This window comes from Triticum aestivum, chromosome 3A (genome assembly GCF_018294505.1).
Source record: "Triticum aestivum cultivar Chinese Spring chromosome 3A, IWGSC CS RefSeq v2.1, whole genome shotgun sequence".
Classification (NCBI taxonomy): domain Eukaryota; kingdom Viridiplantae; phylum Streptophyta; class Magnoliopsida; order Poales; family Poaceae; genus Triticum; species Triticum aestivum.
Window position 1 is genome coordinate 57,167,134 of NC_057800.1, and position 15,952 is coordinate 57,183,085.

The following is a 15,952-nucleotide window of genomic DNA, read 5'->3' on the forward strand; positions in this document are numbered from 1 at the left end:
CTAAAGGTCCTCCGCCCCGACGGCCACCTAGCGCCCACGTGGACGGGCCTTTAGTCGCGATTCTTAAGCAACCGCGACTAAAGGGTGGGGCCTTTAGTCGCGCCCGTTCGGTCGCGGTTGCGCAACCGCGACTAATGACAGTTGCGAACCGCGACCAAAGGCCCTTTTTCCACCGGTGCAAAGTCTAGTCTCAGGTCCGGGGCGATAGCAGAGACTCAGTTTGCCCGCTGCCTCCCAGTCCAGTCTCTAGTCTCATACGTATCATAGTCGCTCTTAATCGTGGAATTCTTCAGTCAGTCGGGTGAGTCTCCCCAGCCGTCGTACCCCGCACGCATGACCCGCCAGAATCGTCTAATCAAAAACCTGAAAATGCCCCTAGATCTGTCCTTCTCTCTCCCGGTATCAGCGAGGGTATTTTCGTCATGTTTTACATCTATAAGTATGTGTGTGCACCAACACAAACCAAACCAATTCCAAAACATACGGCCTTTCTTTTTTTGCTTTGTTGGGCGTGCAGTGCAGGTGCAGCTACGATCGATCTCTTCTACGTGCCGTGGCCATGGGCGCGCACCCCAGCGAATACGCCGGCGAGGACCCATGCCGCCGCCGCCGCCAACTCCCCGGATGCGACCCAACTCCACCGATGCCACATGGGCCTAAGCCCAGCACCGGTCCGGTGGTGGAGGTGGAGGTGGAGGTGGAGGCTCCGTCGGGCTACGCCACGGCCGGCAAGGTCCTGTTCGTCGCGGCCGGGGCGTTCGCGGGCGTCCTGCTGGCCCTCATCGCGCTGCACCTGTACACCAGCGGCTGGCGCCGGCGCGCGCGAGAGGGTCGCCGCCTCCACCGCAGCCTGGCCATCTACGTCGAGGCGCCTTTGCTGCGGCGGCTCGACCCCCTCGACCCCGCGGTGCTGCGCGCGCTCCCCGTGGTCCCCGCGGCCGTCGGCGCCGGGGACTGCGCGGTCTGCCTCGCCGAGTTCGAGCGCGGCGAGGAGGCGCGCGCGCTGCCGCGGTGCGGCCACCGGTTCCACGTCGAGTGCATCGACGCCTGGTTCCGCGGGAACTCCACGTGCCCCCTGTGCCGCGCCGCCGTCGAGGCGCCGGACTACGCCGAGGCCCGTCCCGTGGTGCGCGTCGATGTGGCGGCCGACGACGACGCCGCGGCCAAGGGCGGAGCGCCGGCGACAGGGAGGATGTCCAGCGGCACGGAGCTTGACAAGACGAGGCGGGTCTCTGCTTCCACCCGATCCGCTTCCTTCTGACGTGCCCATGGATGCGAGGAAGCTTCCTTGCTCCTTCCGACACCAGCGTCGAGGACCATCATCAGTTTTGGAGCATTTATTCCATCTGACTGTGCATATTTTTGTGTTGGTGATGATGCTCGGTGTGGCTAATTTTCTACAACAAATTTGGTACATTGATTTTTTAGGCGAATTTGGCACGTAGTTAGTATTGCACTAGAAGAAATAACGCTCATGGTGATGTGCTTCGTTGCTCTATTATTGAATGTATTGTTTGAAGATTGTTTGATGTAATCTTCAGGGTGAAAACGTCCGATCTAAACTCAAGTAGTTGAATTTGGCGACGGCAGCGATTGCGCGCCATTCACTTCCTAGAGGCATTATTTTCCGAACAACCATTCTCGCGGTCATGTGCTGTCAAGGGATGGTCGATATTGCTTTTTGTATGTTGTATCATGGATCATTGTTACTCTTTCTTTCTTAATAATTTGGATGTGTGCATTCTTGAAGTCTTGACTAGCTCTTGGGTTAAGTTCTTTTGGCCGGTTCTCCCAGTATCTTAAGAATCGAACATCCACTTGGCTTCTTCCGGAATTTTGAACCTATATTTTCCTGACAATCCTAGTTGTTTACATCCTAACTAGGTAGGATTGTGAAAAGAAATATATGTTCATGATTATGGGAGAAACTGAGGGAAGGCTGGATTCTTAAGATTCTGGGAGAATCGGTCAAAAGAACAGGGCCTTGGTATCATGTTGTTGCGGAAGCTAGGTTATTATTATTATTATTATTATTATTATTATTATTATTATTATTATTGAAAAGATGTTGCTTTGATGCTTAAACTATTGAATTTAGTTATTGCTAACAGTGATTATTAAATACGGGCCATGAGCATGTATGGCCTATCGTCTAACCAATAAAAGAAAAATAAAATAAAATAAAATGTATTAACTAAGCAATGGTAGTATCTACTCTAAGAATTTAAATTTAAAAGCAGTTTAATGTAGCATAGGCCTATAATCACTGCCACCATGGGTGTGCCGATGTGGCAAGCTGAGGGACTCCACAGAGGTAGCGGATCTATGCACATCCTTTTCGGTCTAATCGTGTGAAGCGTAGGGCGCGGCCGTGCAATGGGAGGGAGGGGAGGGGGTTCAATAGGCTTTTTATGACAAAAGAAAATTTATGATAGAACCGTAGAAGCCAAGGCGGGAGTTGTTGTGCGCTCCATCCTTTTTTCCTTTGGCCACGTCACCAGCTTCAAGGTCGACTTCTTCAATTGTGCCCCTGGATGCAAGGAAGCTTCCTTGCTTCTTCCGGCAACAGATGTGCACCATCGTCCAGGAGCATTATCAGTTTGGGGCATTTAGTTTTGTTAGTGTAGGGTCAAAAAACATTTTATATTATGAGATGAAGGAGTACAAATTTGGCACATAGAATTTGTTACCTAAATGTGTCACACGGATAGTATTGCACTGGAAGAAATGACGCGCTATGCCGGGCGAAAACCCAAGGCCCAACCTTAGTAGGTCGTGTCATGGCTATGTGCTTCATTGCTCTATTATTGAATGTATTGTTTGAAGATTATTTGATATAATATTCGGGGGTGAAAACATATACCCCGAACTCAAGTAGTAGTTGGATCTGACAACAGTAGTGATTGTGCGCCGTTCAATTGATCACTTCCTAGAAGGCGTTATTTTCCGGACAGTCATTCTCACAGTCCATGTGTTGTCAAGGAATAGTTGGTGTTACTTCAAGTTCCGTCCTCGGTCAACACCTAAAAGAACTATTGGCTTAATTGCCCTGTTCATCTTCCTCTTTTAGCCCTCCATACTCCATGTACCCCTTCAGGTCACAGTATTTGCTGACCATGACGTCATTGAGATAGCTCTCCAGCTCGTTGCAAACGCCTTATCGTCTATACTCCCTTCATCCGGAAATACTTGTTATCGAAATGGATAAACAGGGATGTATTTAGATGTATTTTACTTCTACATTCATCTCTTTTTATCCATTTTGATGACAAGTATTTTCGGACGGGGAGAGTAGCAACCGTTCGCATAGCGATCGCTCACCAGCGGAGGAAGACGGGCCGGCCCATTATAAATCGAGGCAAAGCGAGCGAACCACACACACTGACCGGTTTTAGGAACCTCTTGGCCCGTTTTGGAAACCTTCATGAAGTTACCTGAACCGTTTTCTTTTATTTTACTATTCTATATCCGATTTCCCTTTTCCTTTTTATTTTTGTTTATTCTTAATTCTTTTATTCACCTTTTATTTTTATTTCACAAATTTCAAAATGTTCAAAACATTGAATTCATGAACATTTTCCAAATCCCCAAATAGTTTTGTATTCACAAACGTTTTTCAAATTTTTGTTTTTCAATTTGTGATTTTTTGCAAATGCATGAATACCTTTGGAATTTGCTACATCTTTTGAATTCATGAAAAAAAATTAATCTGCAAACTATTTTTGCATTTGTGAATAATATTTTATTTCATGGACATTTTTGTATTTGCAAAAAAAAATTGAATTCTTGAATTTTTTCTACTGAAAAATAAGGGAAACTATTCCCATCAGCCGGCGGATGCTACCATTGCATCAATCTTCTCCATCTGCAGACACATCTCCTTATGGCCCGAAGCAGCACGTGCCCCTTCTGTAGAAACATCACGAGCATTGCATCTCCTTCCCCGCCTCATTATCCCTGCTTGCAGCCATGGCCACCACTCGAGTGCACACACCCACCGTTCTGGCCACCATCGGCCCAGCTGCGTAGTTCCAGCCTCCCATCTCACCCTCCGCTGTGCCTCCGGCCGGTGATGCATTTTATACTTTTCGCAACAAGAACCTTGTTGCAGAAGTCCTCCCGCAACATCATCTTTGTTGCATAAATTTCTCGATTCACAAAGCACACGATGTTATCATTTTTAGTGAAAAATCTCCACAACATTATTCATGCAAAAGTCCTCCCGCAATATCATCTATGTTGCAAAATGTAAAGACGAAAAAAAATCCCACAACATCATCTATGTTGCAAAAAAAGATGAAGGCGAAAATTAAAAAAATCAGGCAAAAACAATGCTTTCAGTGTTTTTGCAACAAAGCTGTTGTTGGAGAGCGAGCTACGCAACATCTACCTTGTTGCAATCGCGACGCACCTCATCGGGGAGATCTGACGGGTATATGTGGCTCAATCCAGTGGCGCGGGAGGCGATTGATGTTTACAATTAATCTACCAGCGGACGCATAGCGCTCCACAAAAAATAAACAGACCAAATAAAAAAAAAAACAGGCTCCATGGGCCAGAACCATGTCGCGCAGTCGACGCGAGCGACCTCCCCGCATCAGCTACTGGGCTGGCCCATGTTAGAGGTACTGTTGAGCTTCATTTTCTGCCGATTTTGTGACTAGATTGTCCTGTGTGCGGTTTTTTCTTTCAATTCTTTTTCAGCTCTTCTTGTTTTTTTCCTTTATTTATTTGTTTCATTTTTTCAAATCTGTACCTTTTCAAATTCACAAACTTTTTCTTTCATAATTTTTCAAGTTCATGAACCTTTTCCAAAATTCTTGCACATTTTGTGAAATTCGTTGTTTTTTCAATGTACGAATTTTCTTAACCTATAGAGAGACGGATCTAGTTTCTTTACCTGAGAAAGCAGAGTGTTTCGTTACTAGTAACACATGCCAGAGCAAACCTGTAGCAGTAAAACAATAATTAGGCATATCCTTTCACATGATGATTCTATCAGATGTTGTATGCTATTCTTTTTCCTCGTGGGCCCTAGTTTATACTTTATAAAATGAAGTAGGAATATAGTGCGATTGGTAAAAGGGTGCACACCCTTATACCTACTGGGTCATGTTAGAGGTAAGATTGAACACCCTTTCCATCCGGTTTTGTGAACATTCTAGATTGTTCCGCGTGCAGTTTTTTCTTTCCTGTGTTCTTTCTTTCAAATCTTTTTCAGTTCCTCTTGTGATTTTTTTCAGTCATTTATTTGTTTCATTTTTCAATTTGCAACCTTTTTCAAATTTGCAAAGTTTTTTTTAAAAATTCATGGACTTTTCAAAGTCATAAATTGTTTTATTTCATGAATTTTCAAAATTTTCCAAAATTCATGCACATTTTTTGAAATTCGTGATTTTCTTAATGTGCAAAAAAGTTAACCTATAAAAAGCCGGATCTGGTTTTTTACTTGAGAAAGCAGAGTGTTTCGTTACTAGTAACACCTGCCAGAGCAAAACCTATTGCAGTAAAACAATAATTAGGCATATCATTCCACACAACAATTGTACCAGATGTTGTTGTACGCTACTCTTTTTATTCTTTTTCCTTGCAGGCCATAGTTTTTTCCTCTTCTAGTTTGTACGTAACTTTATATACTTTATTTATAGAATTTATAAAAAATCTCCGTGGGAAGAAATTCCTACAGGTTTGCTTCAAAAAGAAAATAAAAAAAATCTACCAGGCCATTTACTAGCCATATAAATCCAGCAACCAAAACACAGACTATGATAGTTTGATTTTGCTAACCTGCACAATATCCGTGGGTTTGGCTTCCCATGCCTTCCGAGTCTCCTTAACAACAGGGCTTCGCTTCTCCCCGTTTGGTCTGCTCTTGAACAAAAAAAAAAGGTTAAGTCAAGCATATAATATGTTTATTGCTCAATGCTAATAACACAGTTATGTATCCAAGTCCCACCCCTCTCACTTTCTATAATTATGAAATGTTCTACACTTCTACTGTCTTACACAGAATTTACGATGACTTCAGGCAGGAAATGATCTACCCCATGACCCATTGCATGATGTAAGTAGGGTGATAATAATCAGCTCTCTCTCTCTCTCTCTCTTCGTACTTTGGAGATTAAAGGCATTCACAAACCTGGGGAACAAGGAAACAGAGCACTCTGTACTTGTGCAGGGATAACACACATCACCATCACCGGAAATTATGAACACGCGCTGGAAATTATATATGAACTTTGGTGGGGACTGGAACAGAATAGACTGAACAAAATAAATTTGGTGCCACCTACTCAAAAGAAAATGGCGAGAAGTTTCCTGATCGGAAAGAAATGCCGTGTCAACACCCTCGTTGAATCTTTTGCTTCAGAAAGTGGACACTTTGAGACTTGAGAGCAACATAAAGTGATCACTTGTGAGCACGTTAGTGACACAGAGAGGACAATGAAGTCAAAACTGAAGAAAAAGAAGGCAGAGAGGAAGAAAGTGACACCTCTCCCCTCTGTGACTAAATCAGCCAAAATGCCACCTGGGTTACTAGCCTCGCCCTGCTGAATTCAGCTGCTTCTGCTACCTTCCAAACCACTGCCACGTTCGAAACCGAACCGAAGAAATGGCCGGGATGCGCGCCGTGAGGTTGCTTTTGTCGTCCCTCCTCTTCGCCCTCATGATCGCCGCGGCGAGGGACAGTGTTAGCAACCATGGTGATGATGATGGAGCCACCTTACTCGCTTTCAAGGCGGGTATCACGAGCGGCAGAAGCTCCGGCCCACTCAGCTCATGGAACAGCAGCACCAGCTTCTGCAGCTGGGAGGGCGTGACCTGTGGCGGCAGCAGCGGCAGGGTGGTGGCTCTGGACCTGTCCTCCCGTGGGCTCGCCGGGACGCTCCTGGCGGCCATTGGGAACCTCACGTCGTTGCAGACGCTCAACCTGAGCTTCAACTGGTTCCATGGGAGCATCCCGGCGAGCCTCGGCCACCTCCGCCGACTCCACACGCTTGACCTGAGCGATAACTCACTCTCCGGCATGCTGCCTGACAACATGAGCCTCTGCACCGGCATGACGGCCCTGGTCCTCGGCAGCAACAAGCTCGGTGGCCTCATCCCGTCCAGCCTGGGCGATACACTGACCAACCTGAAGAAGCTCTCGCTGACGAACAACAGCTTCACGGGCGCCGTCCCGGCGTCGCTGGCCAACCTGTCGTCCCTGCAACACCTCGATCTCTCCATCAACCGGCTCGACGGCTCGATCCCACCAGGACTTGGAGGCCTCGGTAGCATCTCTCTCCTTGATCTCTCTGCAAACGGATTCTCCGGTACGCTCCCAAGCTCTCTCTACAACCTGTCATTGCTGACGAGCCTTCAGGTTGAGGGGAACGCGCTGCAAGGAAGCATCCCTGCCGACATCGGCGACAGGCTCCCGGCCATGGAAAAGCTTGTCCTGTCCCGGAACAGATTCAGCGGCGCCATCCCTCATTCAGTCACCAACCTCTCCTCTCTCGCGACGCTTCGCCTCGGGTGGAACCAGTTTAGCGGCTACGTGCCTCGCACGCTGGGGAGGTCGCAGGATCTGCGGTACCTGGAGCTGGCTGGCAACAGGCTTGAAGCAGACAACAGCAGGGGATGGGAGTTCATGGATTCACTTGCAAACTGCACCCAGCTACAGTATCTGGCCCTCGACAACAACTCCTTCAGAGGGCAGCTGCCAGGTTCAGTCGTAAACCTCTCAACAAGCCTCCAGAAGCTTTTCATAGGCTACAACAACATCTCAGGGGAAATCCCTTCAGACATCTCCAATTTGGCAGGCCTGAAGGTGCTGCAGGTAGCAAATACTTCCGTGTCAGGAGTTATTCCAAAGAGCATCGGGAAGCTAGCAAACCTTGTCATGTTCTTCATGTTCAACAATGCCTTGTCAGGCCTCGTGCCAACATCTGTCGGGAATCTCACCAAGTTGAACTGGATACTCGCGTACAATAATAACCTGCAAGGACCAATCCCAGCGAGCCTAGGGAGACTCAAGGACCTCAACATTCTGGATATATCCAAAAATCGCCTGAATGGCTCCATTCCCAGAGAGATCTTCAAACTGTCTTCGCTTTCTATACAACTAGACCTGTCAGACAACTCCCTTTCTGGACCCTTGCCATCAGAGGTTGGTAGCTTGACTAACCTTAATTGGTTGGTACTATCAGGAAATCAGTTAAGCGGTAAGATACCTGAAAGTATCTCGAGCTGCACGGTCCTGCAATACCTGTTATTGCATAATAACTCATTTGAAGGAAGCATACCAACAAATCTGAAGAATATAAAGGGGCTCACCACGATAAGCTTGTCAATGAACAAGTTGTCCGGTACGATTCCCGATACCTTCGCTGGAATTGCCACTTTGAAAGAGTTGTATCTGGCACAGAACAACTTGTCTGGGCCAATCCCAGCTGTTCTACAAAATCTGACGTTGCTGTCGGTGCTAGATTTGTCGTTCAATAATCTGGAAGGTGAAGTGCCAAGTGGGGCGTCTTTAGAAACCTAACCTATGAATCGGTCGAGGGAAACAGTAAGTTGTGTGGTGGAGTACATCAGCTTCACCTGGCTTCATGTTCCTCCTTATACCCTGTGAGAAATCACAAAAAGTCTCTTGTAGTACCTCTCACAGTAACAGGGTCACTCGTGCTACTAGTTTCAGTTATTGTTATTGTTTGGTTACTCCACAGGAAGCTCAAAGAAAGTAAGGAGTTTCATATGCTACCTTTAACTATTGACAAACATCAGAGAGTGTCTTATCAAGCAATTTTAAACGGAACTAACGAGTTCTCAGATGCCAACTTACTTGGTAAAGGAAGATTTGGTGCTGTTTACAGATGCACCTTGGATGATGAGGGTACAGGTACAAATGTGGCCGTAAAGGTGTTTGATCCCCAACAATCAGGATCTTCCAAGAGTTTTGAGGTTGAATGTGAGGCATTGAGAAGAGTGCGTCACCGATGTATCCTAAAAATCATCACCTGTTGCGCAAGCATCAGCCCCCAAGGTCAAGAGTTCAAGGCTCTGGTTTTTGAGCTCATGCCTAACAACAGCCTAGACAGTTGGCTTCATCCTAACTCCCAAGAGCCGGCTCCATGCAGTACGCTCAGCCTGGCTCAGCGGCTGGACATTGCCGTTGATATCCTGGATGCACTGGACTATCTTCACAATGACTGTCAACCACCAATCATCCACTGTGATATCAAGCCAAGCAACATACTTCTCGCACAGGACATGAGTGCACGTGTGGGAGATTTTGGCATAGCAAGAGTTCTTCCTGAGAATGCAAGCCAAACCATGCTGAATTCAACTAGATCCGCAGGAGTACGAGGTTCCATTGGCTACATTGCTCCAGGTTAGCAACATTGTTGCATTGTTTTCTTCGCTCCTAGCCTGTTTCATGTTCCTAAATATGGTTAATGATCAATCATGGCTGCAAATATGCAGAGTACGGGGAAGGATCTGCTACCTCACCTCTTGGCGATGTTTATAGCATTGGTATATTGTTGCTTGAGATGTTCACTGGAAGAAGTCCCACAGACGACATGTTCAAAGGTTCACTGAATCTGCATAAATTTGCTGAGGCCGCTCTTCCAGATAAAGTCATGGAAATAGCAGACCCAGCAATCTGGATACACACAGAGGCAAATGATACAGGTGTAGCCGACACCGGCACTGCACGAACAAGAACTGAGGAATGCTTGGTTTCTGTCATGAGTGTTGGCATATCCTGCTCAATGCAACAGCCCAGGGAGCGAATGCTGATAAGGGATGCAGCTTCAGAGATGCGCGCAGTCAGAGATGCATACCTTATATTTGCCAATTCACCAATACATCAGAGAAAATAAAGCACCCATGCAACTAATGAACATTTAGTTACTTGAGCAATTGATGCAGTTTGTAGCGGCGAAGATAATATTTCTTTGTTAACACCATGACGTTTGTGAATACATTATACATGGTATCGGCTTAAGCCTGAAACCCTTGCAGTGGGTGTCCCAAATTATATACTCCCTCCGTCCCAAAATAAGTGTATTTTGACATTGTACTAAATCAACGACACTTAATAAAGGGCAACCTGGTGCATGTAGCTCCCGCTTGCGCAGGGTCCAGGGAAGGGTCCGACCACTTTGGGTCTATAGTACGCAGCCTTTCCCTACATTTCTGTAAGAGGCTGTTTCCAGGACTTGAACCCATGACCTCATGGTCACAAGGTAGCAGCTTTACCACTGCGCCAAGGCTCCCCTTCATGATCTTCCAGTGTTAATAAGTTTCCAAAATCAAAATCTAACAAGACAAAGTTGGAAAATTCTCAAATTGACATCAATTTTTTAATAGATGATGTTCCGAAGGAAGTTTGAAGGTGCCAGATCATCAGCTTAAAATACAGGACCACTGAGGAATCATCAAAATATGCAGATCATGCCTAGTAAACGTTTTATTCCATAGAGAAAATCAGAAAAAAGATTTGAGGTGCATAACAAAGGTAGTTAATTTCTTTATTGAAGGATATAAGTAGTATATTGAGTTCTTGGTGTCTGTGCAGGCATGTAAGTCCAATAAATCCAGATTTTATTTTTAAACGGAGGCAAAAGATTTGCATCATTAATTGAGAAGAGAGAATAGAGTTAAAAATCCCAGAATTTATCCATCCATCAATAAATCCAGAATTTATCACCAAGCGTGACAGTACATTGCCAGTAATAAGAATGGTAATTAATACTGTAGTTAAAAAATGAAATTTAGAAATACTGAAAACCCTTGTTCTAAATCCCTATGCTTCAGAAAGCTCTGAAACAAACGAGCAGAATGATCGGCTTATTAGTCCGCGTGATGATATGAGGTGCTCACCAAGCTAGTCTGAAAACAACATAGTGAGCCTTGCCTTGAGCATGTGGGTTGCTGCAGATAGAATATCTTCACCACTGGCAACCACTGCAATCCACCGAGATCTAAGACAACCAACATTCTTCTTGCTGAAGACACGAGCAAACGGACTGGGGACTTTGCATATCAATAATCTTTCCAGAAAATACAAATAAGAGTATCTAGAAATCAAATAGATCAAGTAGATTTTGAGGTTCCAAAGGCTATTTTACACAGGTGATTGAAATTGCTCTATTTTTGTCTTCTCACACAAATTTGTTCCCAGAGCTGTGTTTCTTTGCAATAGTATCAATAAAACCCCAATATTCCACAATAACACAATAGCAATTGTCATACCATATACACAACTTCCTACAAATTCTACAGCACTCAGAAATATTATGTTGACAGTTCTTTCTTTACGAACCCAGCATAGCTGCAACCATAAATTATTCTTCAGGCAAATCAGTAGACTAGAATTCAGATGGACAGAAAACATTGTAGACAAAAACAGTCAACGATACATAATAGAAACAGAGATTACCAATAGTTCATGTTGATTTTTTTTTCTTACTGAAAAGGTAAAGCACCTGCCTGTTCTGCAATAAACGAACAGAAAAAAAGGATTGGTCCCGGAAGTCATGCATCGTTAATTACTTAATTACTCAAGTCGCAATCAGATAAGACGTGCCATTTCCTTCAGCAAATTTAAGCCAGAGAAGGATGGTGCAAAAGTGATTACAACATACTAGGTCCATCCTCTGTGTACCAGTCCCTTACAGAGCCTGTTGCTGAGAAGGAAAACAGAGCTTGCGCTGAAACCGAATTTGGCGCTCAAGTTTCTTCTCCCCATGCGGTGCAAGACCGAGCCAATGGACTCCACCTACTGCCGTCGCTCTCTTGCAGATGAAGACTGATTGACAATTCTTGGAAATATCTGCACCTGGGATATTTAAATATGCAAAGAGAGGACTAAATCACGGTTTGAAAAAGTCATCCAACTAAAGGAAGCAAGACCGATAAATCACTGAAGAAGTAAGACAAACGTGTCTGCTCCCAATTTGATAAAGTGAACAGAGAAGATGAAGACATATGGAAGCACTACAAGACCAAGTTGTATATTATGCAATTAGGCGGCACTAAGGCAACAGAGCAACACACGCTGCATGCTCGGCACGAAGCTGTGGCCTGCGGTCATCATGTCGGCGCTGCCCAGCTTTCCTCTCCTCCGGCTCGCCAGCTTGATTGCCATGCTGGCGCAACAAGCTCGCTTGCTCCCGGTGGCTGTGGCGCGGACCAATCTGACCGCGGGGGGCACCTTGATGCCACCCGACTACATCACCAGTCCGTCCGGCGACTTTGCCTTTGGCTTCCGCGCCCACGACTCCGATCCGACCAAGTTCCTCCTCGCCACATGGTTCCGCTTCGGTGAAGGCAACTCTTCCCCACAGTCGGTGGTGTGGTTTGCGAAAGCGTCCTCCATGGGCGCCACACCCAACGCCACGGCGCGGTCCGTCCTCAGCATCCCGGCCGACGGCCAGCTCACGCTCACCGACGGCAGCATAGAGCTGTGGAAGGCCCCGACCCCCAGCATGAAGCGTGGATTCGTCCTCGTGCTAAGAGACTCCGGCAACGTCCAGTTCCTCGGAGATGGTGGTGTGCTCTGGGAGAGCTTCGGGTTCCCGACAGACACGCTCCTGCCGGGGCAATCTTGGAAGGGGTTTCTCTTCTCCAAGCGCGCGGACACAGAGTTCACCACCGGTCGGTTCAGCCTGGCTGCCCAAAACGACGGTAACGTCGTCCTCTGCGTCGACCTCTTCACCGGGCATACTGGGATACGCGCACCAACGGCACCAATGGCAACACAACTATCACCTTCGACGAGCGTGGCAACCTCAGCTACACACTCTACGATGGCACCGTCTACAGCTTGATTTCTCCCGTTGCCGCCGGCAGGAACTACTTCCAGTTCGTCAGGATGGACCCCGACGGCATCGTCCGTGCCTACGTCCACCCTAAGAATGGTGATGGCCGCGAGAACACAACATCTTGGACCGTGTCAGGCACGCTCCCCAGTGAAGGGGGCTGCAAGATGAAGACGACCCGGATGCAAGGCATGTGCGGCCCCGGGTCTTATTGCGTGGAGACCAAAGAACGGCTCAAATGCCTATGCCCGAGCGGGTACACTTATATTGACGCGCAGCACAGCGACAGCGGCTGCACGCCAGAGTTGGAGCCGCAGAGCTCTGGCGAGCAGAACAGCCCCGACAAGTTCTCGCTCGTAGAGCTGCCAAACACAACTTGGGAGGTGTCAATATACTACAAGAAGTTCCCGTCAGTCTCGGAGGAGCAATGCCGGGACTACTGCCTCAGCGACTGCTTCTGCGTGGCCGCGCTGATGATCGGTGGGTCTGACTGTGCGGAGTTGGGGGCACTCGCGTACGGACGGCAGGGAAACAACCTGACGACAAAGGCGCTGATCAAGGTGCGGACAAGGAATTCTCAGTTGATCACGTCGGCGAGAATGAGAAATGCATTGGCCTACAAGGTTGTGGCCATTTGCTTGGGCATTCTTTTCTTGATCACAGTCGGTGGCCTTCTGGCACATCATTACCTCATCAGGAACAGAGATAGCCAGAGGTTGTTGAGCTCGAGCGTAAGAGCATTCAGCTGGAAGGAGCTTTACCAGGCCACCAATGGCTTCGAGAAACTGCCGGGCAAAGGGAGCTTCGGGGAGGTCTACAAAGGAACGATAAGATCACCGCAGCCGCATCTCATCGCAGTGAGAGTTATTTACCCCAAACCACCACATTATGGGCCTAATCTGTAATGCGGAGCACCGACGGCGGAATTTGGTCGTGAAAACAGCGAAACTGACAAGTTGGACCCGCATATCGGGCTGACATGGCGTGCGTATGTGGACAATATGCTGACTTGGACAATAGGTCCCACCTGTCAATGACTCAAGTATTTGTTTTTTTCTACTTCTTCCTCTTTTTTATAGGCATTTCAACAAACATTTTGTGGGCACCCCGCAGGCCAGAGCGCCGCTGCCATGGAGAAGCGGACTCCTGTTCGTCGGCCTGGGCGCACGGCGGGCTGGGTGCTCCTCGTCGGCCTGGGCGCTGCTCGTCGGCCCGACATGTGGGCCCAACTTGTCAGTTTCGCTGTTTTCGCAAGCTTATCAGACTATCAGTGCTCTGCGTTACAGATTAGCCTCATTGTTGGTGGTTTTTTGTGCCCTGCCTCAAATGTGGTACCGATCTGTTACCCTAGCCCATAATGTGGTGGTTTTGGGTAAATAACTCTCGCAGTGAAGAAGCTCATCGACTCAAACAAGTATAGTGAGCAGGAGTTCACAAATGAGGTACAGTCCATCGGGCAGATCCACCACCGGAACTTGGTCCGTATGATCGGCTACTGCAAAGAAGGCAAGCACCGGATGCTGGTTTTTGAGTTCATGCCTGGCGGATCGCTCCGTAGCGTCCTCTTCAACCCAGAGAGGCGGCCTTCGTGGCGCTGGCGTGCTGAGGCCGCCCTTGCCATCGCCCGGGGGCTTGAGTACCTCCACGATGGCTGCAGCGCACCGATCATCCATTGCGACATCAAGCCCGACAACATCCTGCTGGACGACCGTGGAGTCCCGAGGATCACCGACTTTGGGATCTCCAAGCTGCTGGGGAGCCAGCAGGTGCACACAACAGTGACCCACATCAGGGGCACCAGAGGGTACATCGCGCCCGAGTGGCTCCGCAGGCGGATGTGTACAGCTTCGGCGTCGTGCTGCTGGAGATGATCTGCTGCCGGAGGTGTCAGGAGCCAGTGTCTCATTCTGACCTGCCACAGGGTGAGGAGGATGATGAGACAGTCACGCTGTTTGGTTGGGCAGCACAACTGGTGGCCACGCAGAGGACAGAGCTGATGCTGCACGGCGACGCTGACGTTGACACTGCTGAGGACATGGAGAGGGTGGAGCGGTTCACGCGCGTGGCGCTCTGGTGCGTCGAGCCAAACCCGCTGCTGCGGCCAACCACGCACCAGGTGGTGCAGAATCTAGAGACCAATGATCCGGCTCAGCTTCAGGCACTGCCACACCAACCTCCAGACTGTTATATGGAATCCTCACCTTTAATTCCTCAGCTCAAGATGGCATGTTAGTGATTCATCAGACTGCGTGTAAGCCCCTCCATCTACCAATACGATACCTAATAAGTTGAATTAATTTTTTCACGGTTAATACTACAAGACAAGATGATCTCCAACAATTCCCGAGTGCAAGTGTGAGTAACACTCCTTCATAATTGTTCTCAGATGTCCAATCTATTCTAGTCAAGTCTGAAAAGTGAAAACCCGACCAGACTAGAGAAAAAGGGTAACCAAGAAATTACTATAATATTTATGTAAAAATGAGCGAATATCCAACCTATTGTAGTCTAGTCTGAGACCACGCGACTCAGAATGTACCGTGCACGGGCTAAATACTCCGGTCCCCATGACCCCACCTCGTGACCGGAACTAACAAATATGGAATCCCTTTCAAAGGTTGATCTCAAGAGATGACAAGTTACCAAAACTGTAAGCTGTAATAGTAGTGTAGCCTGGAAGAACTCAAGAACAGCTACCCCAGGACTCGAGTGCCCTAAAACAAGAACCAAGCTGGAAAAAATTGCTCCCCAGCAAATAGGTGAAATTTGCTTTTTCCTAAGAAAAATGCAACATCCATAGCTTGCATCACAAATGTCACCGCCATTATGTGACATGCGAAAGATAAAAAAAAAAGGTACTGCCATCATGTGACATGTGAAAGATCAAGCATTTGACGGCCATAGAATGGAGTAAAAGCCCAACTATGTGTTCGTAATGAATCTGCTAAATGCCTTCGATGGACCTCAAAATTTCCACCTAATTAAAATGAATTTCAGTGGTTGCCCACAGGATAAAACAAAGACATCTTACTCAATTCAGAAGCTGGTTAGGCAGCTGGTAGTGTGGGTGTTTGTTGGCCCTTCATTTGTTTGCCCTTGTTTCTTTTCTTCCATGTACATTTCTCATGTACATTTTATTT

At 47.3% G+C, this 15,952-nt stretch overlaps 1 protein-coding gene and 2 pseudogenes across 1 annotated transcript; all 3 read left to right on the top strand.

Annotated features, from left to right (window-relative positions):
• The first annotated feature begins 482 nt into the window (after positions 1-482).
• LOC123057867 (RING-H2 finger protein ATL5) lies at positions 483-1,692 on the top strand. The gene has a single exon (XM_044480742.1). It carries the CDS (start codon positions 560-562, stop codon positions 1,259-1,261), a length of 702 nt encoding a protein of 233 aa, XP_044336677.1. The 5' UTR covers positions 483-559; the 3' UTR covers positions 1,262-1,692.
• A 4,921-nt stretch (positions 1,693-6,613) lies between these two features.
• Positions 6,614-9,976, top strand: LOC123060245 (probable LRR receptor-like serine/threonine-protein kinase At3g47570; annotated as a pseudogene).
• Positions 9,977-12,053: 2,077 nt separating this feature from the next.
• LOC123056767 (G-type lectin S-receptor-like serine/threonine-protein kinase LECRK3) lies at positions 12,054-15,045 on the top strand (annotated as a pseudogene).
• Positions 15,046-15,952: the final 907 nt, after the last annotated feature.